General features: G+C 42.3%; 1 protein-coding gene across 1 annotated transcript in view; it reads left to right on the forward strand.

Annotated features, from left to right (window-relative positions):
• LOC139462029 (transient receptor potential cation channel subfamily A member 1 homolog) overlaps positions 1-23,245 on the forward strand; it is a 33,524-nt gene extending 10,279 nt beyond the window's left edge. The window contains exons 7-25 of the mRNA XM_071243528.1: positions 634-727; positions 1,409-1,604; positions 2,997-3,180; positions 5,329-5,436; positions 6,050-6,138; positions 7,365-7,511; positions 9,065-9,176; positions 9,924-10,060; positions 10,503-10,630; positions 11,582-11,740; positions 12,648-12,739; positions 13,250-13,419; positions 15,912-16,044; positions 16,677-16,808; positions 17,966-18,166; positions 18,417-18,611; positions 19,371-19,439; positions 21,342-21,518; positions 21,803-23,245. Coding sequence (XP_071099629.1) covers positions 634-727; positions 1,409-1,604; positions 2,997-3,180; positions 5,329-5,436; positions 6,050-6,138; positions 7,365-7,511; positions 9,065-9,176; positions 9,924-10,060; positions 10,503-10,630; positions 11,582-11,740; positions 12,648-12,739; positions 13,250-13,419; positions 15,912-16,044; positions 16,677-16,808; positions 17,966-18,166; positions 18,417-18,611; positions 19,371-19,439; positions 21,342-21,518; positions 21,803-22,024 — 2,745 coding nt within the window. The 3' untranslated portion in view covers positions 22,025-23,245. The remainder of the gene's footprint in view (positions 1-633; positions 728-1,408; positions 1,605-2,996; positions 3,181-5,328; positions 5,437-6,049; positions 6,139-7,364; positions 7,512-9,064; positions 9,177-9,923; positions 10,061-10,502; positions 10,631-11,581; positions 11,741-12,647; positions 12,740-13,249; positions 13,420-15,911; positions 16,045-16,676; positions 16,809-17,965; positions 18,167-18,416; positions 18,612-19,370; positions 19,440-21,341; positions 21,519-21,802) is intronic.
• The last annotated feature ends 2,259 nt before the right edge of the window (positions 23,246-25,504 follow it).

Consider the following 25,504-nt stretch of genomic DNA (forward strand, 5'->3'; position numbering starts at 1 on the left):
GAGCGTAGCTCAGTCGTCGAAGGTGCCCCAATTCGCTATGCAGAGTTGCGACCCTTAGATGTGCCAGGATCCTATGAACGTGGGTTTGAATCCCCGATTAGCCCAGATGATCTTTGGTATCTGCAGTGCGCCGATGCTCGTGGGAGTTACCAAAATAGAAAACGTCTGAGACACGCATCCTCCGTCATGTGATGTTACACGCTCACACTAAGACGAATGTCCCAACAACACCTCAGTAAGATGTGGTTGGCCCAGTGGTCTATGTGCAGAATTGCATCCCTCAGCCAAGCCAGGATCCGCTAGTTGCCGTCAGTAACACCAAGCTTGTAAGTTTAGATGGGATTCGTCTGGCTGCAATATTAAGTGAGCTGTCTGTTTATGTGTCGTCGTTTCCAAACGGCATCGATTGATGCTTATACTGTCGACCACTGAATTGTCTGGCTAAGAAGGCTTCAGACCAAATACTTCCCCTTTATGGTCTATGGTATCTGTTAACATCGTACCCATACGTGTAAATTGCCTTTCCAACATTGTCCTGACACCGTGACACAACTGAAATCCTGATACTTTTCAAAACGGCGTAAAAACAACTCACTCATAAATTTTACTCTTTTTTCAACATGACGTCGACAGCTAGTTAAGGACCAGGATGTTGAAGGATGCACTTGTCTCCACCTAGCGGTAGAAAATGGCCACAGTGAGATCACCCATCTTTGTGTACAAAAGGGTAAGTTGTGCCCTTTGCACTTCTTGAAACACTGAACATTAATAATTGTGTTCACAAAGCTAGAAACAATATGTTCAAACAACATACTCGAACCACACAGTTTGGACATCGGGGATAGCCTTTTAAGGTATATGCCAAAATTAATTCTTTTTTCGTCAAGACAAACTTAATGCATTAAATCTGGAAATATGTCATCATAATATAAACCCATTTTTAATGGTGGCTGAAAATGAATCAAACAAATATTTTTCGATGGTGATGTGTTTGATGCAGGCAATACAGTTGTGGTTTGGACCTTAGGTTTGCTGTGTTTCGGCCACTGTTCAGCCTAGTAACGTTTGTAATTTTTGGTCAAATCCAGTTCAAGTGTATACTTGCCCGGCAGCTTATGAACTTGACTTGTATGTTTTCCATGGAGATGTTGGGGCAGATAATGTCCCCAGTACCCAATACTTGTTATAAGGGCCCACTAATGAGGATCGGATGGTTTCAGTATGTGAGGTGCCCGACTCATGTCATTAAGTGCTGCTCATGCTATCAACCCATGGTTTGCCTAGTTCAGGCACGATCAGGCCGCTTTGATGTAGGTGAAACATTGGTTACTTGGTTAAAAACATGCTCTCATTCATGAACTTGTATGTGGATTAAATCATCCCAACTTAATCTATGCACTTTTTCTAGGGGCAAATGTCAACCAGAGCCGCGGTGACGGTTTGTTTCCACTCCACCTGGCGGTAGTGTCCGGTAAGATTGACATCATACGCCATCTGGTGGATAAAGGGGCAATAATCGACGCTTCGAATGACATGCAAACGACACCTCTACACAAAGCGGCTCAGTTCAACCGCGTAAGGGCTGCGAAGCTTCTCCTGAGGAGGTAATGTACACATCGCTTACTATATATATATTATATAACGGAGCCACCCTGTATCAATATCTGATGAAACATTTGCTTACATTGATATTGAAATACAGTAACGAAATCGAACATTTAATGACATGTTTTGAAACTAGCAGTAATGTTAGGACTACTCTTTCAATAGTGACAAGGGATACAAAGGATAGCAACTTCTAGACGTACAGGGCTACTGTTGTGTATCTGGATAAACATACACTGACCTTGACCATCTTTTCCGCAAGTATCAGTCGTTTTTCAAATTTTGATCGCCCGCCTCTGTGGTCTAGTGATAGAGCGTCTTGGGTTCGATCCCCGGTCGCGTCATACCAAGAAAACGTAAAAAGATGGTACTTGTTGTTACCCTCCTTGGCGCTCGACATTAAGGGGCTAAAACAAGGACTGGTCGGCTCGGACCCCGTATACTGTGTTTCAGTGGGGTGTTCATTTTAAAATGCGCGTGGTGTCTCAGTGGGTCGGACTATCAAATCGGCAACAGTCCGGACTAGTACAAGCAGCCCCCACACGTGTGCATGCACGTCGCTGTATAAGTGCAATAATCTTGAACGCGACGTTAAACCCAATTTCACCTCACCTCACCTCACCTCACCTCACCTCAAATCGTATGTAGATGCCTCCAAGCGACACTTGGAAATATTTCTATTTTTTTTAAATGTTGCTCCATTGTATATTTAGTTTTCTAGCGGAGCTTTTTCGCAGATTTATAAAACCTGGGGTACACGTTTTTACAGCATGCATTCATTGTACACTGAAAAGCTAACGGGTTTCACTATACACCGGTAACGGGTTTCACTATAAACCTGCAACGGTAACGAGTTTCACTATATTCCGGTAACGGGTTTCACTATACACCGATAACGAGTTTCACTACACACCAGTAACGGGTTTCACTATAAACCTGCAACTGTAACGAGATTCACTATATTCCGGTAACGGGTTTCACTATACACCGCGACGGTAAATGGTTTTGCTGTACACCTGCAGCGGTAACGGATTTCACTATACACAGTGACGGTATGGGATTTTGCTGTACACCGGCGACGCAAACGGATTTCACTATACACCGTGTCGGTAACGGATTTACTATACACCCTGACAGTAACGGATTTCACTATACACCGGCAACGGTAAAGGATTTCACTAAACACCATGACGGTAACGGGTTACACTATACAACATGACGGTACGGGGTTTTGCTGTACACCGGCAACGGTAACGGTTTTCACTATACGCCGACAACGGTAACGGTTTTCACCACGAGTAACGGATTTCACAACACACCAGCAACGGCTTCACAGTGTAACGTCAACATGTTTCTCTGTACATTGTCTTTGTACATTGTGTTTATCACAGGGGGGCCAACATTGAGTGCCTTGACAAAGACAACGACACGCCGCTCCTGATCGCTGCCATGTACGGCCATGTCGAGACGGTGGAGATGTTGGTAAAGAAGGGAGCTGACATCGATGCCACCAATCTGAAGGAGAAGACGGCTGTCTATGTTGCTGCCGAAGAAGGCAACCTGTCTGTGCTCCAGGTACATTCTCACTCACCGAGCGTGGGGCCCATTAAATCGTTACAGTCTGTAGTCTGCGAGATCATTACAGGTTGAGACTATCCAGATCGGTCGCCGACTAATGTCGATATTTCCTCTATTTCTCTCATCAAGATTAGACCCTTTACACGACTGATCCATCCTCTGTATCTTCAGGGCTTACATTTCGGTAAACCTACACTAACCCCTGCATCCATTCCCGTGGTTCGAGCGATCTCAAATTACCCGACCTTGATTTTCATTTGCCAATTCCCGTGGTTCGAGCGATCTCAAATTACCCGCCCTTGATTTTCATTGGCCAATTCTCGTGGTTCGTGCGATCTCAAATTACCCGCCCTTGATTTTCATTGGCCAATTTCATGTGCTTCGCTACGTTGTCTTACGGAACAATCAGAGCAAAAACCAACCTCAATTTTAGGTTGGCGATATCAACAACATGGGCGCCAGTACATGATAGTGCCCTCCAAAAATGTTTTGATGGAAAGCATGTCTTCATGTCCAATGAAACTGTCGGTGGCAAGTTGCCCCTTACACATTTGCTTTTTCCTTTTAACAACGTTCGATTGGTCAGTACAATGTTAATGAAAATCAAGGGCGGGTAATTTGAGATCGCGAGAACCACGAGAATTGGCCCAGGGGTTAGTGTAGGTTTACCAATATGCGAGCCCTGGAGATATAGAGGATGATGCGGCATAATCCTTGCACCATAGACTAGTCCGTCATAAATACCCTGAAATAAATAGATCCAAAACTGCCAATGCAAATCTATAATAGTGGGCGACTCTCGAATACTGCAGCATCAGGAAGAGTCTCTCGGCTCCTTTTTATTATATGTTATTGACATAATTTAACAACTGTTTATTTTCTGTAAGATATGTTCATTTCAGAGAAGAGAGGGTCGTCTATATAATGTCGAATAATCGGATAAGTCGACCATGACGTTTTTTGCGTCATGGCAGTTCGACACTAAATGTGTGTGAAGAGAATTGCTGTTGTTCTTATCTGGATGTTGCTTCCAGATACTATTTCGTTGCAATTAACAAAGGCGTTCACATTAACTAAAACAATACCGTTCGCAGAGTTAAACAGGGTATCTGTGACGAATTGGAAAATTCGAACCTTACCGTCACAGATCGGTCACGAATCGCGGCAAACCATCCCAGATCATCCCAGATAGTGTCTTAAGAAAGATTGGAAGTATGGGATTCACACGTTGTACCAATGTGGGGAATCGAACCCGGGGATTCGGCGTGACGAGCCAACTCTTCAGCCACTAGACTACCTCATCTTCCCTTCAAAATAAGAACATTTGTTTCATATGATGCCGTGTGCTCCCTAAAGATGGCATGCTATAGTTTGGCGAAACACAAGGTTATAAATTGCAAAAAATATTTTTGTTCTAAACTGCCAAAATAATGTTTATATAAAAGTATATACTAGTCCTCGTCAAGGTGTGTTCGGAATGTACTTACATTCCAATTTGTTTTGCGCACCATTTTATCAAGTTATTTTTTGGTTTGTTTGATTGTTTAAAGTAGCGAGATGATCCGTCAGCAAATCATGCTTGTCACAAGAGGTGACTAACGGAATGGTGTGGTCAGGTTCGCTGACTTAGTTGATGCATGTCATCGTATCCCAATTGCGTGGATCGATGCTCATGATGTCAGTCACTGGATTGTCTGGTCCAGACTCGATTTTTTACAGATCGCTGTCATATGGCTGGAATATTGATGAGTGCAGCGTTAAACAACAAACAAACAAACAAACAAACTTACTTTTGACCCGTTACACACCCAAATAGACATTTTCATTCCCAGTGAATAACAAAATATTCAGATACACACATTTATTTGAATATACATAAGCTCTTATGATTTAAAAACAAAACAAAAACGTTTACCATAAAATGTTTTTGGCCTTTGCATAGAAACATACCTACTTTCACGATAGATGTTGCTAGTTTGTTTCCAATATAAACAACTGCGTGTTTGCAATAGACCAACGTACATCAAGAGAACGATTTGAAGAAAGTAAGGTGCGTTCAGTACGATCCACATCAGTGGATTCAGGTAGGCACTTAACAGACAATACAGATTAACCAGAATAAAGAAAGACGTTTTATTTCCGCAGAGTTTGTTGTCGGTTCCTGAGATGAGAAACCTCATCAACTGGGGCGACCGTGACGGCAATACTGCACTTCATATCGCTGCCCAGAAGAAAAACCTGCACGTTGTCAAGGTAAGACCATTGAACCATCCAGATCCAGATGAACAATGCAAAGATGGAGCGCATAGATATGGTCGTCAGCCGGTTTTACGACAATGTGAGCGTGTGTCACGCCGTTCTCTCTTGTCTTTAGTAGAAACATAGAATGGTTGGATTTCCTTTAAAGATGAAATATTAATAGACAGTGCCAAGTATACCTGCATCGATCTTGTGCTAGTCAACTGAATCAAAGGAAATCTTAGACATTTTAGCGAATGCTTTTAACGCCTGTAGTGTTTCCATTGCTTACAATGTATATTTTCAATAAGCATGTACCTTGTGAAGATCCGGGGTGGAATAGGTCTTCAGCAACCCATGCTTGCCGTAAAAGGCGGCTGTGCTTGTCGTAAGAGGCGACTAGTGGGATCGGGTGGTCAGGCTCGCTGACTTGGTTGATGCATGTATCCCAACTGCGTAGATCGACGCTCATGATGTCAATCACTGGATTGTCTTGTCCAGATTCGATTATTTACAGACAACCGTCGTGTAGCTGGAATGTTGTCGAGCGCGGCCTTAACCATCCAACAAACAAACGAAGTTTAACCCGTGTGATGACGTGCAAAGGGTACACGGTTTGTTTTTACAGATTCTCCTCAAGAACAAGGCGTCCATACATACCAAGAACGAACTTGAGGAATCTCCACTACACATGGCTGCTAAATACGGGAACGTCAAGTAAGTGTGCAGAGTTGCGTCCCTTGGGCTCGCCAGAAACGTATGATCGCAGGTTCGAATTCTAGAATCGCTCTGATGTTTTTTGGTTTATCAGCATCATACTCGTGCTAATGGGTTTCACCAACTTCGTTCCCTCCTCCCACGTCAAAATGACACGCCCTGATAACTGAAATACTGTTCAAAGCAGTGTTAAATCAAACGAACTCAATCGTAGTAAAGCAGCTAAGCTTGACGCCGCTTTAAACAAATATCCCCCTGTACCACGATGGACTGTTCATTAGCGAGCCTTGGCCAGACAAACCAGTGACTGATATTTTAAGCACCGCTATGCGCCGTCGAGGTGCGATGACATGCATTCAACCATATCACCAAAACTGAGCACCCGATCCCTGTTGTCGCCTGTACACTTTACGGTCAGCATAGGTTGCTGGGGTCTTTTTTCTAACTTGGAATCCCCATGGGGACTCTCGAAGGTATGACTGAGAATTAGTGTCAACGTTTCATTACCGTAAAGTCTCTGTATAACTGGGGCGGTCGGGTAGCCTGCTGGTTAAAGCGTTCGTTCGTCACGCCGAAGACCCGGGTTCGATTCCCGACATGGGTACAATGTGTTAAGCCCATTTCTGGTGTCCTCTAGCCTGATATTGCTGGAATATTGCTAAAAGCGGCGTAAAACCATACTCACTCACTCTATATAACTGTTTTGTCCCGTTTAACGGCATCATAGTTATCAAGTTGTCTAAAAAAATAAAACTCGATATTTTTTATGGTTCTTGGGGTTCGAGTTTCCGACATTTCAATGAATGTTTATGCATGGTCAGTGCATTATCACGTGGGCGGTGGGGTAGCTCGATGGATAGTGTTTCCGCTTATCACGTCGACGGTCCGGGTTCGTTCCCCACACGTGAACAATATGTGACGCCAATTTCTGGTGCCTCCCGCCGTATCATTGCTGGAATATTGTTAAAGGCGGTGTAAAACCATATTCATTCACTCATCATCATATTAATGTGTTTGCTTAGAATGCGTGGTGTAGCCTAGTAGTTAAAGCGTTCGCTCTTAGCGCCCAAGGCCCGGGTTCGATTCCCCTCATAGATACAATATGTGAAGCCCATTTGTGGTGTTCCTGTTATGATATTGCTGGAATATTACACAAATCGGCGTAAAACTATAATTATTCACTCTCTATTGTCTTCTAATCGTATGATGCACGGTCAATGTTTCAGCACCATACGGGAAATTGTGAGGAACGGTCAGAATTCTATCTTTGCCGAGGACGAGAAGAGTAACACGCCCTTACATCTGGCCGCACTGTACGGACATACGCTGAGCGTGGGTGCACTCATTGAACTCGGGGCTGATGTTTCACAAAAGTAAATATTTGACAAACATTCACAGTCTTACAATGTTATATACTATATCCAATAACTAATCAATTTTACTTAATCATTAAATCACAGATTTGGGTTTTCCAATCTAAAACTATAAATTAAATGTCTAAAGTTGGACGTATTTGACAGTAGGTAACACACCGCATTCCATTATTCAATGACAGCCATAACCCATCGTCCTTCGTCCTTCGAGAATGATTGGGGACCAAGATGTTCGCCCGGGTTCGATTCCCCACATGAGTTCTATGTGTGAAGCCCTCATCATGATATTGCTGAAAATTTACTCACTCACTCACTCCACTCACTCACTCAGAGTAATAAATTGTACACCCAGGCCCTCCTCAAACTACAAATGCCTTTTAAGTATTTCTTGTTTTTCCAATAAATCTGGGAGGTGGTCGAAACATGATTACAAATTGTGACGTCAAGGTAACTTGTTGGTTAGACCGTTCGCTCCTCACGCCGAAGACCCGTTTTCGATTCCCTGGATAGAGTGTATGATATTTATTCGCCCTGGGAAAACAACCATTAACATTACAAATAATTACAAAAAGTACAATTCAGTATTTAAAGTGGTCTCGTAACTTCATCTGTAATTAATCATGACCAAATAGAGATGATACCGGGTGTTTGGGAAAAGTGAGCGTATTCTGCCCCACCGATGGCACACAGCACACTCGCATGCAAAGTCCGTTGTCCACCTAAACAAACACGGGAACATACATGAACAAAGTCTGAAAGGGAATTGCCCTCCTCAAGTCAACCATCAAACGTTTGGGAAGCTTTACTTAGGCCATGCACGCTGTTACCCTGATCAAGAAACTTTTGAGCAAGAGTCCTATGACCATGTTTGAAAGTACATGCTCGGTTGTACCTCAAAAGTTATGAAATGAGGACCCCAGAGGCTGGAGCTACTGGGATATTGCTCAACATAAAGGGAAAGTTGACTATTGAAAGGTTTCAATCTCATTAAAATCAGATCTTAGTTCTCGCTACCGCTAAACAACGGGTCACGTCAGAACGACCTTTCATCCGACCAATCAGAGCGTCGCTTACCAGATCCTGAAAGTGACAGTCGGAATGTGACTTCTAATCATGCAGCCTCGAAAACGTTAAAACGGGGTATTCCGAACGATAGTCACGGGCTTAAAGGCTGAATCATCTATACAATCTAGACCATATATTAGCTATTCTAGAACGTTCTTTTGTTCAGGTTACAAAGGGTTAAGCGAGCATTTGTCAAAATATGTTTCGAAGCGTAGTCGCCAATTTGAAACTAGTGCCGTAAAGCACGAGAAAGCTGCCTTCTGATTGGCTAATGTCGACTTCTTGTCAGTAATTCCATTGGTCGGTCAGAGTTTGCGAAAGGTCGATCTGACGTGACCCGTAATGGGATGTTCTCAGATCTTTGTTTAGCGGCAGCGAGAACTAACATCAGATTTTAATGAGATTGGAAAGGTTTCCTCTTCCTCTTGTCTTGGTGAATTTTTTATCACTCTGAATAAACGTCTTATGGTAGCACATTTTCCGTGTAGGAACTGTGTGCTTTGGACTGCATTAGATATGGCGGCAGCACAGGGCTGGAACAACACCTGCAAGGTCCTCCTAGAGGCGGACGCCCCTGTAGATCCCACCGACAAGAGAAATGTAAGTAACACAATTAGTACTACAAAAGACTAACGCTTAGTCTCTGAACATATACAATTGTGATAGAAACAAGCAACGAAGTTTAAATGGAAAGAGAGCCCCAGTGAGATGGGAGATTCAAATCGAGACATGCTTCATTCAGGGCTATAGCATTACAGTATGGGCTGGGGGGAGGGAAAATAATATGGTTCAGGGACTGTGAGACAGGCGAGTACACCCACTCGCGTAAAGTGAAGATTGAGTTTGATTTAACGCCGCTTTGAACAGTATTTCAGTTATATCACGGCCTTTCAGCTTAATGTGTGAAGAAAGCCCAAAGCAACGCAGGCCTTAGACGTTTACCACTTCGGTGAAACCAACGAGATGGTGCTGACAAACCATGAAATATTCGTTCCAACGATAAAAGGTTTCTGACGCAAGGGACGCAACTCTCTACAGCGATCTTTGTCCCCTTTGTGAATGTAAATATAAAACGTCCACACCAGAGAATAAGCAATCTCTGTTTTAAGCATGCCCTGTCCTACCGCCACACAATTTGCGTAAAAAAGTAAGTGTTTGTTGCCTGACGCCGCCAAGCAGTGCACATGCACATGCAACGGCGGCCTGTAAACAAGCCAGACAATCAAGCGGTGGGCAGGAAATCCAGTGACACGTAAGAAACCGGGGCATACAAATGATACACGTTCCAAGTGATCATGTCATTACCAGAAATGTAGTCACTAATGGAATTCTCTCCCCCAACCCCAGACAACCCCCCTGCACCTGGCCTGTTCTAGTGGACACCGTGAAGTCGTACAGTTGTTGCTGAAGTGGAACGCCAGCGTCACCAAGCGCGACATGAACGGCATGAACTGCCTTGACCTTGCTATTGAGAACAACAAAAGGTACCGTCATTTTATCGGTTCGCTGGAGTTAGAACATATACTACTCAACAATATGGACCAAAGTAGTCATATTTAGTCACAGGTGTGAACCTTAGCAAATGTTGAGTAGTATAGTATTAATCGTTACAGAGAGACGATGCTCCACGACCTGATAACAATTTCCAGTCTATGTTTATTTTATACAGATGTAAATTCTGTTTTAATTTTGGATATAACTGCAGTTTACCTTTAACTGAGGATATAAACCTATTGCCTTGCTACCAAATGAAATGATATCGTGAAAAAAGCTTCATGAAATCGATTCTATGGATTTTTTTGTTTTTGAAATTCTGTTGGAATATTGATTTTATGTTGAAACAAATCGTTTTTGTTTCCGAGTTGAACCAAGTACAATGATAATGTCAATGGTGGAAATTAATTGAGTAGAAATGTTTCACTTCAGTGACATTGCTCGTCAGATCATCCAATCCAATAAATGGACGGATGCGTTACGTCACGCTCATATCCGGAAGAAGAGAGGTAACGTCACAATCGACACACCTTTACGTCGGCTCATCAAGAAGATGCCAGGTAGTAAAACTCTACTTTCAGGTATAACAAGGTCACCGACCTTTTCAAATCCATGGGGAGGAGGGCCTGGGGTGAAATTTTTCGGTCATTCCTTCGAAATATTTTAATTTTTTTCCTGAAAGGAAGTGCCGTATTTTTGGCAGTACATCCTAGAAATAGTGTAACATCCCCCAATATGAGATTTAACCCCACTAGATAACAATAGGTTGGCCCACAATAGTATGACGCCAGGTATATAAATCCCTATGAATTACTGCTTTTCGTCCTTTATCTGCAGTACAGACCGCATGACTTCGTCTAGCTTTGGTATCGTCGGATACCCCTCAGACGTTCAAAATATCTAAAATATGTAATTGTGTTTGTTGTTGAGGACATTATATTGTCAAGTCGAATCTACTTTTATTTTTGCCTTATTTATTGTAATATTATTATTTGGACATAAATGTGTTTTTAAAATGCATTTGTATTTTAATATAATTTTAATTTCTAGGTTTCCCCGATCATGATCGTGGGTTTACACCTGAGCGGTATGCATGAACTGCATCACCTCAGGCTTTTTTCTCACATTCAACGGACATGCCGTGGTGTTTCTGAAATACTGTTCAAAGCAGCTTTAAACTTCACTCATTTGTATCCCAGTGAGTAAGTGAGAAACGCCGCATTTATCAGTATTCGAGTTTTATCACGGGGTATCAGCAATGTTGGGATTCAGTTGGACGTGATGCAGATATCAGACTTCACCACTTTGATGAAACCCACGAGCACACGAGCACTGACAAACCTAGAAACATAATCGGAGTGAACCAGGCTTCGAACCCATGATCATAGGTTTTTGGCGTACCCAAGGGACGCAACTCTGAACTGCGAATTGCAGTGCCTTAGACGACTGGACCGCCAGTGCCTCCACCCAGTTTCTGAGACCATTAAAGATGAATGTGACTGTATTTGCAGATGTGGCGAAGGAGGTGTTTGACCGGTGCATCACGGCAGGGGAGGAACAGGACCCTACTGATGAAAACTTTGAGCAACATTACAACTTTGAATTCATCGATGACCTTTACGCTGAGTGGGCCCAGCCTCCGTCTAATGAAGGCGGAACATCGCAAACTGGTACTTTGTAAATGCTTTACAGTTATTGATTACAGCGCTCCAGATAAGCTTTTGGTGTTGTTGGTATTTTACCCATGCATTTAAAAATCATTGGGTATCAATAATTCTAACTGGGTATTCAAATTTCTGTTACCCACTAGTTTTTACACATGTGGGTATTTAAGTTAAATATTTAAAAACACTATTCATCTAGTCCCTGCAAACTGGTGTCGTGTGGGTTCGAGAGCTTTATAGGACTCAAAAATACCACGATACTTCCACAAGAAAGTGTGATGGCAAATGATCATGATGTAACTGTCATCGTGGAGTTGGGCAAGGTTGACGGAATGTCCGTTTATAATTTCAAAATAAGTTGCTGATTTGCTAATCGAATACGCAGGGTTACTTTTGATGATACGCACAAGTTTTATTTTTGTCGCGAATCTGTAATGTTCGTTGCGTATTTGATACGCTTGGATTTTTTTTACTGCGTATTTCTGCATTTTTTATGCGTATTTTACGCAGATACGCAGCTTATCTGGAGCTCTGCTGGATACAGGTGAACATACAGAGAGGTACACCGTTTGTAGCCTCTAAGTTTGTGTTGATCAACGGCCTATGACGGTCCAATTGTGGATCGTTGATCACGCTGTTAACAGCTGGTTTATGTGGTAAAGATTATTAATAAGTCGTTAAACACGAACACCCATTCATCGGCGGATTCAGTATTTTGTAAAGGCTGCTGGTGGTGGTGGTGATAAGTGGACACGTTGACACGAAATGTGTCTGAAGTAAGAGGGGTGCCCCGCCCTGCAACCTCCTCCCCCTTCATCCGCCAGTCCCATTCATTCATGCCCGTAATAAAATGCATGCAAAACCCAAAGGAGGAGACTTTTTAGTTCTGTGATTGTTATAACTTTGTTTTCAGAGTCGAAGATTTCTTACAGGCGTTTTGGGAAATTGAGGCCTTACTCTCACAGGTCCAAGACCATCAAAGAAAACCACCCCCTTTTTATAATGGTAAAGTATTGATTGTCAGGTGATGCGTTTTTAAATATACGACAATGGTCGATGAGAGCGATGACAGTTTGAGTTCTGATGGTAATGTGTTCGATAGTGACGAAGCCCAGTGTGCATCCATGACCGAAAGTCTTTAGGCGGGTTCTTGAACTAGCAGTTGATGTTCAGAATCGAGAAATCTAGACTGCGTGTAGTTTGGCACATGTTCGCTCAGATGGCCTAGGGCGGATTCTTTGTCGCATGTGTAGGTCAATGCAAGAATTTTGAAATTCCGGAGGCAACCAGTACCTACAAACCAGAGCAGGTGTTGCAAGGGTCCAGTTTGTATTTAGTATACATTGGATCTTCAGGACATATTATGGGACACTGAGACTCTTTCAGCCTCGTCGTGACAGCCTTATACAAATGGTCCACAAAATCAATTTTTGACTTCAATTTCAAATTAAATATGATATATGTGTACGTCAAACCTGCATATGACCTTTGACCTTATTGCCTTTGAACTTACAGGTATCCGCCCACCAAGAGCAGCTGCTTGCCCATCCACTTGTGACGTCACTAATTTCACACAAGTGGTGGTCGTTCGGGGCGTGGTTCCATCTGTATTCTTTCTTCCTCCATCTCATGTTCATCATCTTCCTCACCATGTTCACCCTCAACACGACGCCGCCACACCAATAGTGAGTTGGTCCTAAGTTTAGTTATTCGTTTATCATTCGTTTCGAGACAATGCTATAAACACATTTTACAATTAATTTGATTAATGAATCTGGTGTCGTTTTCCGAGTAGTGTCTTTACATTGGACACATGTCCACTGTTGATTGCTGCATATGTCAATACCCACTTATGGGGCCTTTACACAGGATGGCGATCTTTATGTCTCCTGTGTGCGACCATAAAATTTACCAGATCGTCGTTGGAGGCTCAAAGGAGGCAGAAAGGCTGCCTAGGTCGTTCCAAGGTGGTACACGGGAGGTTCAGACATCGCCATGGACGCCATGGTCGCCGTGAAGTTTTGAACATGTTCAAAACAGTCGCACAAAGGTCGCCGAAGAGGTTGGTTGCTCAAAGGTGGCTCGAAGGAGGTAGAAGGGAGGCACACGCATTGCCGTTGTTGCTGAATGGTCGCCAGGTAAAAGATGCGTTCTGTTGCAATTTTTTCCCGTCAATCTGGGCGATGCTTCTGCCTCCCGTGTGCCTCCTTTGGGCGACCAACAGCGTGCATTGAACGATGACTGTGGCGACCGCTGTGCCTTCATTCGGCGACCACTGCAACCTTTGAGACACCATGGGAATGCTTCTGCCTCTTTTCTGCCTCCTTTGAGCCACCTATAATCCCTCCACAGTCTGCCTGTAAATAGAGGATTTGTACCTGCAGTGTTTCACTGTGGTTGCAGACGCCGAACAACTCCAGCAGTTACTGCTGAACAACTGCTGGAGCTGTTACAAAGATACATGATTTTCTGGGTTCAGGCGACCATTGAGCGTCCTGGCCTAGTTTTTGATCGCTCAAAGGTGTCTCAAAGGTCGGGGCCTTGTGTAAGGGGGGCTTTAGTGTCCAGACGTGCAGTTAATGTAAATGTGTCTTCGAGCACTAGTTTCCACCCTAACCGAACTAGGCTGCAATTATTGAGTTACATTTTGGCTGGACTAACGAGTCTATGCATAGTCCAATCAAAAACGCGTCATAGTTCATAAACAACATGGCGACTGCCGTGCAGATTTCAGTCGATTGCAGGATTTGCGGAGCATGTTTATCGTTAAATGGACGTCGACAGATATTTTCCTAATATTTTCACGTTTTTAATGCCCAGTTTAATGTTTTTAAGACCTATTTTGTTGCACATATTTGTTTTGGGTTGGAGAAAATTACATGGGGGCATGGGCCATTTGGATGAGTAATCGTTGGAAAGTTTTTCTTTGTCTCACATGTGTATAATGATATGCCTACATGCGAAAAACATAAACAATTATAGTATTAATGAAAAGTACTTGTAAAACATTCCTAACCGTAAATTATTGCACTTAACATGTTTATGTTATTCGACAACAATCATCACAGGGACGCACGTCCTGCCCTAGACTAGTTTACAGTGCTCTAGAGCGCTTGCGCTCCTCGTCTGCAGCCGCTTAGAGGCGAAGGGCAGGGTCACCAGTCTGGCTCTGTCCCAATTAGCGAGCCTGCCTGTCGAAAGTAGGGAATAGCATGTCGCAATGCTGGAAACGTTGAGCCAGTTTCCGTGTAGCGAGATATTAGCTCTTTTGGACAATAATTGACGTCTCAGGTTAGAGTAGTAAACATATTGCCATTGGGGAGGTAACTCTCAAGAGAAGTATGGTTCATGGTTAAAAATAACCAACGCACTCACAACGTTGTGGGTTTCAATTTTAACAATATTTGCATACTAATAACTTTACTTCTGGCTTACACGTGCGCTTTATGACAATATAGGTACTTGCATTATTAGGTAGGTATATTAAATGTCTTTGCGCCGTGTTGATCCTCTGGATCAAAGTTATCTGTTTTGATATAGTAAAGATCTTGATTATCGATCAGATCGTCTTGATTTGGCGCCGCCATTAAGTTTGAAGCAAATTCAAGTGATTTGAGTGGTGGAATCTGTTTGGTCAGTAGGAGGGACATAGAAAGGACATAACTCGTAATAGCTACTGCAGCCTAGTTCGACAAGGGTGAAAACTGACTTTTACAGTCAGTTAACACCTCTGACTCAGGAGGATGTCACACACCATAAGGGAACACAGGTGACCCAGCCGTCGTCTACGATCGTGGGTTCAAATACTGTTTCTACATCATCCCAGTGCTCGTGGGTTTCACCGAAGTGGTAAATGTCTAAGACCTGCATCCCACATTAAGCTGACACACTGTGATATAACTGGAATACTGTTAAAAGAGGCATTAAACCAAACTCACTCACAGTTTCTAGGTTTGTCAGCACCATACCCATGCTCGTTGGTTTCACCGAAGTGGTAAACGTCTGAGACCTGCATTACTTCGGACTTTCCTCCCACATCAAGCTGACACGCCGCGATATAACTGGAATACTGTTAAAGGCGGCGTTAAACCCAACCCACACACTAGCTCGCACACCACAAATCTAGATGCGTTACGAGTACATATATTGCTTTCAACAGTGTATGATTTTGTTTCAGCCCCACTGCCCTTGCGGACGCCATCAAGGGGGGTTCATGTGATGCAATCAGCAGCGACTACCATCAACCCGTGAACACCAACAACCAGAAATATGTTGTCATATTCCTCGTCATAGTTTGCATCTTCAATGAGGTATGTGCGGGATGAGACGTTTTTGCAAATACCGACTGAAACCAATATCTTTAAAACCCAGATAATAAAGATGATTTAAAGCAATGGGGAGAATGGTACTCGATAAGCCAGGGTATTATCTCCATTCTATTTTGATATATAGTATGGACCTATATCATAGCTTCATTTTGATGGTACGACGCTCAAAATTAGCCGCCCAAATCTCTGTGCTAGTTTAACGTGGAACTCTGCAATATTCCAGCTATAAGATGGCAATCTGTAAATATTGGAATCTGGACCAGACAATCCAGTGGTTGACATCATGATCATCGATCTACGCAATTAAGATAACATGCATCAACCACAGTGAGCCTGACCGCACGATCCCGTTAATCGCCTCTTTTTGACAAGTGGTCGCTATTTATGACAAGCATGGGTTGATGCAGACCATTCTAACCCGGATCACGGGGCTGTTAGAGACTAGAGCGATGAAGGTGGTCACGTGACTTACGAAACGACGATCTGGCTGCGAATGGGTCCTGTGTATTTATCAAACTGGAATGGAGATATAACTCACTTGATAGAGCCCACAATGTTTGCTTATTCGTCATAACGCCCATCAAGGTTTGCAAAGAGCCATTTCCTGCTTTCAGTTGTTCCAGATGTATCAGAGCAAACTGTCGTACTTTTCTGTCAACAACGTAACGGAGTGGATAGCATACATCTTCACCATCCTCGTCCTCGTCGACTTCAACCACTGCCAGACCATCACCGGGTACAGATTAGTAAGTCACGGTCACTGGTCAACCCCTTCAGAAATCCTGTGTACAAATTGCTTTGGTCCATTTGTCCATGTTGCGCAATCGGGTACAGGCGAACTCATTTCACTGGGTGTCCATAGGTTAAGAATATACATGTGGAAGACTTGAAAACAATCTCATCAAAATCAGATCTTAGTTCTCGCTACCGCTAAACAAAGATCTGAGCACATCCCATTACGGGTCACGTCAGACCGACCATTCTCGAACTCTGACCGACCAATGGGATTACTGACAAGAAATCGACATTAGCCAATCAGGAGGCAGCTTTCTCGTGCTTTACGGCACTAAGTTCAAATTGGCGACTACGCTTCGAAATATATTTTGACAAATTCTCGCTTAAAAATTTGAAACCTGAACAAACAAACATTCTCGAATGGCTAATATATGGTCTAGATTGTATAGATTCAGTCGTTAAGCTCGTAACTATCGTTCGAAATACTCCGTTTTAACGTTTTTGAGGTTGCATGATTAGAAGTCACAATCCGACTGTCACTTTCAGGAACTGGTAAGCGACGCTTTGATTGGTCGGATGAAAGGTCGTTCTGACGTGACCCCTAATGGGATGTCCTCAGATCTTTGTTTAGCGGCAGCGAGAACTAAGATCTGATTTTAATGAGATTGACTTGAATATCGCTTTGTGGAATGAGTCCCTGTCACACAGTTGTTGGGGGGGGGGGGGGGGGGGGGGGTTGAGAAGTACATGTGTAACTTACTGGTCAAAGGCGCAGCAACTCGCTTTGCCGAAATGTACCAGAATATGTTGAACCAGCGTTTGAGTCCAAGGTACCATCCCAAGACACCATGTTATTGATTTTGTTGTTGTTTTATGGCACAGTCAGTTATACTCCATTTAATCAACGAATCGAATCTCAGGCCATCGGGTTAGGATGACACACAATCAGCCATGTCATCTAAGGTGCCACAAGTCGCTGTGTAGAGTTGCGTACCTTATGTGCGCCACAAACCTGTAATCGGCGTGAAGAATCCCGGTTCGCCCTCATTATGTTCCTAGGTTTAAGACCTGCATCACTTCTGGGTTTCCTCCCACATCAAGCTGACTCGCCATGATATAATACTGCAATAGGCGGTTTTAAACTCAACTCACGGACGCTTTATTACAGGACTGGCAGTGGTCCCTGGCGGCCCTGGCCGTGTTTCTCAGCTGGACGGACCTGATGTTCTTCGTCCAGGGGTTCAGCTCCCTCGGGATCTACGTTGTCATGTTCAGAGACATCCTCGTCACGTTCCTCAAGGCAATCACAGTCTTCTTCGTGCTCATCCTGGCCTTCGCCATTGCCTTCGTTGTACTTCTGAGGAACCAGGTAGGTTTGCATCCTTTTAATCAACGCCTCGTAGGTTATCAATGAATATCTTTGATGCATTTTTTAGTTCAAAACCACAACATTGTTTCATAGTCGAGAGATAAAACCAAAGACGATCTTATATATTTTCTCACGAATCATGGGGGCAATGTAATCTTTTATTATCCAGCATGCTATATCTCAACTCTATTGAATGGATATTGGATAGTAGAGGATTTAGGTTTTGCAATTGCAATTCCTCTGTTGTCAGATCCCGTTTCGAGACATAGGGAGCTCGCTGATGAAGACGTTCGTGATGATCATCGGTGAATACGACTTCAACGACATCTTCAATGCCGGCGTTCTGTCTACGGCGTCAGTAGATGGACTATATTACCCTGCAGCCACCTCAATACTGTTCGTCGGCTTCGTAGTGCTGTCTTCCATTGTGCTGATGAATCTACTGGTAAGCTGTTGAAGTTATGACTTTGAAGACAAAGCACTTGCGTATTTCCAATTTTGGAGCTTCGAAAACGTACAAAAACTGAGGTCAGCATATGGTTTCGAATTTCGAATACTGCCTGTTTCGATTTTGTATTGGAATCTTTAAACGTGCAGTAGGTTTATCTATAAAAGTTGGCATAGAATCGGTAAAAGCGGATGTGATGACTAAACCACTGAGATCTGCATGACTTTGGGCTTTCCTCCAACATTAAGCTGACATGCCGTGAGATAACTGCAATACTGCTCAGAACTTACTCACTCGAGTATTGGAGTTACTTTAAACTTACTAACTCACTCACTCGTATATTGGAGTTACTTTAGTCAATGCCGTGATATGACATCGTTTTGTGGCACAGGTCGTACTCAGGCGGCACTGATCGGAGCTCAAGTTATAACCAAATTGAAAGGTTGTTTTCCTGTTCATTAAACGGGCGGTCGGGTAGCCTAGTGGTTAAAGCGTTCGATCGTCACCCTGAAGACCGGGTTCGATTTCCGACGTGGGTGCAAAGTGTGAAGCCTATTTCTGGTGTACCCCGCCGTATAGCTGGAATATTGCTAAAACCATACTCGATCATTCACTGTTCATTAAACGAGAAATCGCCACAGGATTAACCTGCATTAATGCTGCTAACAAAACAAATACAGAGTTGCCCAGGCACTAGTGTAAATAACCTTAAATTACCCCTCCCTTTTCTACTTATTTCTGAAACTTGTGTTCTAGGTCGGTTTGGCCGTGGATGACATCAAAGGCATCCTCCGCCAGGCAGCGCTTAAACGAATGGCAATGCAGGTAGGTGAACACGTCATCGACGAAGTCTGATGGAGTTGTAATTAAAGGTTGCTGTAGATGGCTCATTCCAAAGGCTGCTTAACCCAAGAATGAGACTTAATTACGTCACCGTGTTATTTTTAGCTTCACGGGAGATATACTACTCAAAAGAAGTTAAAGAACTCCCGATGTTTTCATGTGAATGAGTTAATCTGTCATGCCTGGTGGGTATAGCAACCCCTGTTGTGGGAGTTCTTTAACTTCTTTTGAACAGTATATATGCAGGATTTGAAATTCCTTGTATATCGGATTTTTATATTATATTAAATGTTGATAATATATTATTTTTTGAGCGAAAATATATAGTGTTATATATAGAGTTATGACCCTTGCTTGTTCAGGTTCTCTCTGGGAAGCCATTGCAGATGACATTAAATATTTTTGCAGAGTTATGGCCCATGTTTTAAATTTGTGTTTGCACAAATGAAGATAGGTTTCGTTTCAAGAGCGCAACTAGTAAACCGTTAGATATACCTTCATGATACACAACATGCAAGTGCTGAACTGGTGCCTTTGATGTTTGGGATTTAAAAAATATAGCATCAGTTGCTTTTTCCAAGGCAACAAGGGTGGTCTTTTTCTGGTGCCAAACTGTTCAGTGTTTCTCCATGAACGTTAGGTAAATGTATCAGAATAGTTAGGACTGGTGCCTATCAGAAATCAAACATTTACAATTAACAGCAGGGATGACTGGGGATATGGATGATGACTTTTCTTCTTCTATTTCTTCTTCTAAAGTCAGTGATAAATGTGATTTTGCAAATATAAACTGGACAACACAACATGCGTTACAGAAATACGACCTTGCTTAATGAATGGTATGACTCACAAAATACACACGTGGATTCAGAAATTGATTGACATCATGAGCCTGACCACCCGATCCCCGATAGTCGCCTCTTACAACAAGCATAGTGGCTTTTTACGGCAAGCATGGGTTGCTGAAGACCTATTCTACCCCGAATCTTCACGGGCCGATGACTGCCTTTAAGGGAATAGCTAAATTTATTTTGAGTAGACCACAATGAACATGTGATCCCTAGACAACTTTTATGTTTTGTATTTTTTGTCCTTTTGTAGTCTTCTATCTGAACTAAGAAATGGCGGACATAAAAATAGACTTCTCGTGCTCATTTGAATATTTGTCATAAAAATGACGGCATTTGTGACGTTGTTTTAATATTTCCCGATGAAATTAATATCACGATTATTATAAAATGCATTACCCCATTTCACTTTACCTAAAGTGGGCACCGTACAGCACCGTTCTCTTTGTATCGCTGTTTCTTAAGGCTAATGGCTAATCATGCACTTCATATCTACCTTGTCTAGGGTGATTATTTTATCCATCCCAATACATAATACGTGCCTATGCGTTATTGCTATGAAATAATATCGGTCGACTCGCCACTTTGAAACCAACTGGGCACAAACGGCCGACATCAGACCCTCGCAGAATGGGGGGCGTGTCGGAAATCAGCTATCTGATTGGTCGATATTTTTAGATTTACCATCGTTTATGTGCGGGAAATTCATTTTGTAAAAATTCAAATTATGGCAAGGAAAAAGAACACATCTCTCGTTATTGTATCATTCTATGGTAAAATATGGATTATCCACAAAACGTTAAAAACTTATTGGGTGGAAATGACTTACAATGTTACTGACAAATGCAAATTGTTGGCATGAAATCAAACCAACGGGAGTTATTAAAAGTATATTCCAACTAATGAATATACTAAAATACTGGGAAGAGAGTTTCTTTTTAACAACACACATAACTGTGCGAAATAATGAATTTGATTTAATTGTGATTCAGACGGAATGTAACATGCACTAACTCATCTCCCCGTGTTGTTCAAGGTGGAGTTGACACTGGATGTGGAGAAAATCCTCCCCGACTTGTTCAGACAAAGGTTCTTCCGCCCGACAAAGATCATCAAGCCCAACCTGGAGTCGAAATATCCTCTGCGCCACGTGATCGCCGCCTTCACCAACTGGTGGACGACGGACGCGGGCGAAGATGAGGATATTGTTCTGGTAATATTTGTAGAGAGAGAGAAATGCTTATGTTCCATGTTACATCTAAGTTTTAAATGTGTATTTGTAGTCGTTTACTCCTCTTTATTTGTAAAGTTGTGTATAATATTTGTTATGCTCTGATGTAAGAAGAATTATATTTGGGCCAGTAAAGCATTACCTTAACCGATATACTAGTATATTGCCATGAACAAATCACTTTGGGTGTGATAGGATATAAGGCCCAATATTTCGTTATACGTTTGGCTTCATGTTTCATGAGTTTTTACTTCTTTTGTTCACAGAAGGATATACCAGAGATCAGAAACACCCAGATTAAGATACAGAAAGAGGTCAAGGCCATCCGAAAGGTCGTGAACGTTGTGCATGACATGCACCTGCAGAACAAGCGCATTGAGAGCATGCTGAGGGCGATAGTGAAGAACTCGGACACTATTTCGTGGGTGGAAGAGGACTATTCCAGTGATGAGGACCGGACCTTGACTCAAACCATGGGGAGGATTTGATACATGGATGTTTCCGTTGCTGTAATAAAACTTTGAATTGTGCCTTAGCAGCTATTCCACCAGTTCCGTGGAGTTAAAACGTCTGGACTCTGAACCATAAAGTTAGAGATTAGGGGTGCGTTGCAAAGCGCCGATCGCTTGCAAGCCATGTACAGCGATTCGCCTTACAAAAAGTGCGCTAACTTTCAGCCGCTTCCAAGCGAAACTATCGCTGGCTGAGGTCGCTTCGTTCTCAAACCAAAATGGCGGCTGACTTTGACAGCGGAACAAGAATATCTTGACTGGATCAACGAGGAAATGAGCAAAGGCAGCTAACACCCCATCATCCTCAGTCTGCTCCACATTTTCAAAGTAGTCATAAATTTCATCAGCTCGTCAGGACTCAAAACTTTCATCGTCTTGTATATCAAGTTAATGAAGTTCGAGTTAACGAGGTTTCACTGTATAGAGTTCAGTATATTGTACAACAGTTCAGGAGGCAGCAAACAATCCATTCAGAGGTGGCTCTTTCAGGATCATGAAAATGTTTTGACGTCAACTGATCCGCAAATGGACAGATGTACAAGGCTCGTCCTACATTTATATTGTGTTTATTATACATTTTGCAAACTTGTGTCCAAGTCCTAGTATTTTGCCTTATTAGGTGTTTATCTATGTGCCACTGTTACCGCCTACCGATTTTTTTTAATGATAAACGAATTTATTTCAATCGAGGGACAAGAGAGGCAAAGCGTCGCAGAGTTACGAAGATCCTATACATGGGGTTCGAATCTTAGATTTACCCTGATAATATGATCCCTGTTTTGTCGGCACCTTACCAGCGTTATTTGGTTTCACCAACCAGTGATGTCTAAATTCCGCATCACTTCCATCCTTCCTCCGACATACATAGGCTGACACGCCCTGACCTGGAACAATTTGCGTCGCTATTTTTCCTTTTACGCTCAATGGAAACCCCCGGCAGATAATCGAGAGCTTATGTTTACATTTATTGAAATTTAACTCTCATATCCAAAGTTACAATGTATATTTTTTTAACTTCGACGAAGTTTATAGGTATCTACGCCTAAGACTTCACTGACGGTGTGGTGTCGTCCCTGCTACCCACTCGAATGCTTAAATCCCAGTATTAACCTCCATGTTTATTAACCTGACATTCTTACCTCACCTGACCACAGAATTGCAGCCCTGAACTACCTTTCGTGTGACCACAGACGTCATTTCTTTTTCAGAGGGATTGAATTCATTTTGTTGAATGAATGTTTCTTACTCAATAGATCTTCATATATAATAATGAAATTAAGATATTATTGGTATTTTTTTAAAATTTGTTATTTATTTATCTTCTACTTTGATATACTTTGTTTGAAATAAAACAAATTTACAAAAAAGCAGCTGTATTTCTTTGTAAAATACAATTGTCAATGAATGATGAACGCAGACCTCAACAAACGAGATGTATATATGAGAACTTAATCAGTTTTCTTCTCCATACGTCAGATGCAAGTAATTGAAAAATTTTCACCACAGTCACTAATGATTGAACTAAACTGTCCGGCACAAGAAAGTAAACACCGATGTTTCATGGGGGCTAAAAATCAAACAAACAAGAAATGGTTATTCGATGGTGATGAATTGCATACGGGTATTATTATTGTATTTTGGAACTTACGTTTCGGCGGCTGTTTTCAGCCTAGTTCTAACGTTTGGAATCTTATGGTTAAATTCCAGTTTTAAAGTGTATATTTTCTTTCAAAAATGTCAAAATACCAATAAATAACTTCAGCTTACTTCATTTAATCAGTTCGATATAAACGAAAAAACGCTTTTCCAGTGTGTAAAAATGTTCGTTATTATGAGGATTAATATTCGTATTAACCAATATTTCGCACTAACCGACTTTGTAATACCCGTCGACAATATACGTGAGTGAGTGAGTGAGTGAGTATGGTTTTCCGCCACTTTTAGCAATATTCCAGCAATATCACGGCGGGGGACACCAGAAATGGGCTTCACACATTGTACCCATGTCGGGAATCGAACCCGGGTCTTCGGCGTGACGAGCGAACGCTTAAACCACTGGGCTACCCGACCGCCCTTCGACAATATACGAAGTTACTCAACGTGGTATCACCAGAAACAATCTGTTCCTCGACAGATTAGAGGATGCCAACCTCGCCCTTCCCTGAATCACGAAAAAAACATCCACTTTTTCACCGAGACTCAATGCTCACCCCTGAATCCCGAGTACTACTTGACACAAATCTCAAAAGCATTGAGACAAGTGAGCGAAGTAAAAGTACTGAAAAAATAAAATTATAAAGGAACTTTGATTACTTACACCATTACTTATTTTAAACTCTGCTTACCAAATAACGTTTTAATTGCGTCCCGCCTACCACACTGCTGAGTCACGAATATCCTCTAAACAGTCCATTTCTGGTGTCCCCCGCCGTGATATTGCTGGAATATTGCTAAAAGCGGCGTAAAAACCATACTCACTCACTCACCTCTAAACAGTACGTTGATCCCCGAATCCCGCCTGCCGTGATCGGGTTGCCGACCTCAGATACGGAAATTCATATATGAAGACGGCGATATTGACACTTTTGTTGCTTTTCGAGAATATTGGAATTTTTGTGCCAACGTCACCAGCCACTGAGCGCACTTGTCGTTATTGTATACGCGGATACTTGTAATGATTATTTTAAAAATAAGTACAATCTTCAATAATAAATTCGTGAACATGCATGTTTTTTCCGACGAATATTTATCACCTTTACAGGTTGTAACATGGTCGTTTGTATCATGCTATTGCCTACAAAGTGTTTCGTTGTGCTAATTTAGCCCATTTATTTCATCGCGGGTCTATATATTTATAACGTTGGCCAATGGCAATACATCTTCTTTAGAAGCGAGTAAAGGCAGTAAATGCGAATACAGCCGACGTTTTCTGTTTTCACTCAAATCTTTGATAGACTAAAGAAGTATCATGTGAAATTGAATATTGTGCTATTGATGTAAGATCAATCTCATTAAAATCAGTTCTTAGTACTCGCTATCGCTAAACATCCCATTAAAGGTCACGTCAGAACGACCTTTCATCCGACCAATCAAAGCGTCGCTTTCCAGATCATGAAAGTGAAAGTCGGAATGTGTTTTCGAATCATGCAACCTCGAAAACGTTAAAACGGGGTATTCCGAACGACAGTTACGGTCCGTACGACTGATTTCGTCAAAGTATCTCTCTCTTCCGTGGGATACACATTTGAACGAAGGAGGCGTTGCACAGTGCGTGGGAAGCACTGCCATACAATCGCAACCATATATTAGATATTCCGAAATGTTCTTTGTTCAGTTTTCAAATTTTTAATTAACAGTGTCAACATATTTTTCAAGCGTAGTCTGAAATGGAAGTCGCCAGGTTGAAACGTGTGCCGTAAAGCTCGAGAAAGCTGCTTTCTCACCTGCTGATACCGA

This window comes from Haliotis cracherodii, unplaced genomic scaffold (genome assembly GCF_022045235.1).
Source record: "Haliotis cracherodii isolate W230 unplaced genomic scaffold, xgHalCrac1.p SCAF_15, whole genome shotgun sequence".
NCBI lineage: Eukaryota > Metazoa > Mollusca > Gastropoda > Lepetellida > Haliotidae > Haliotis > Haliotis cracherodii.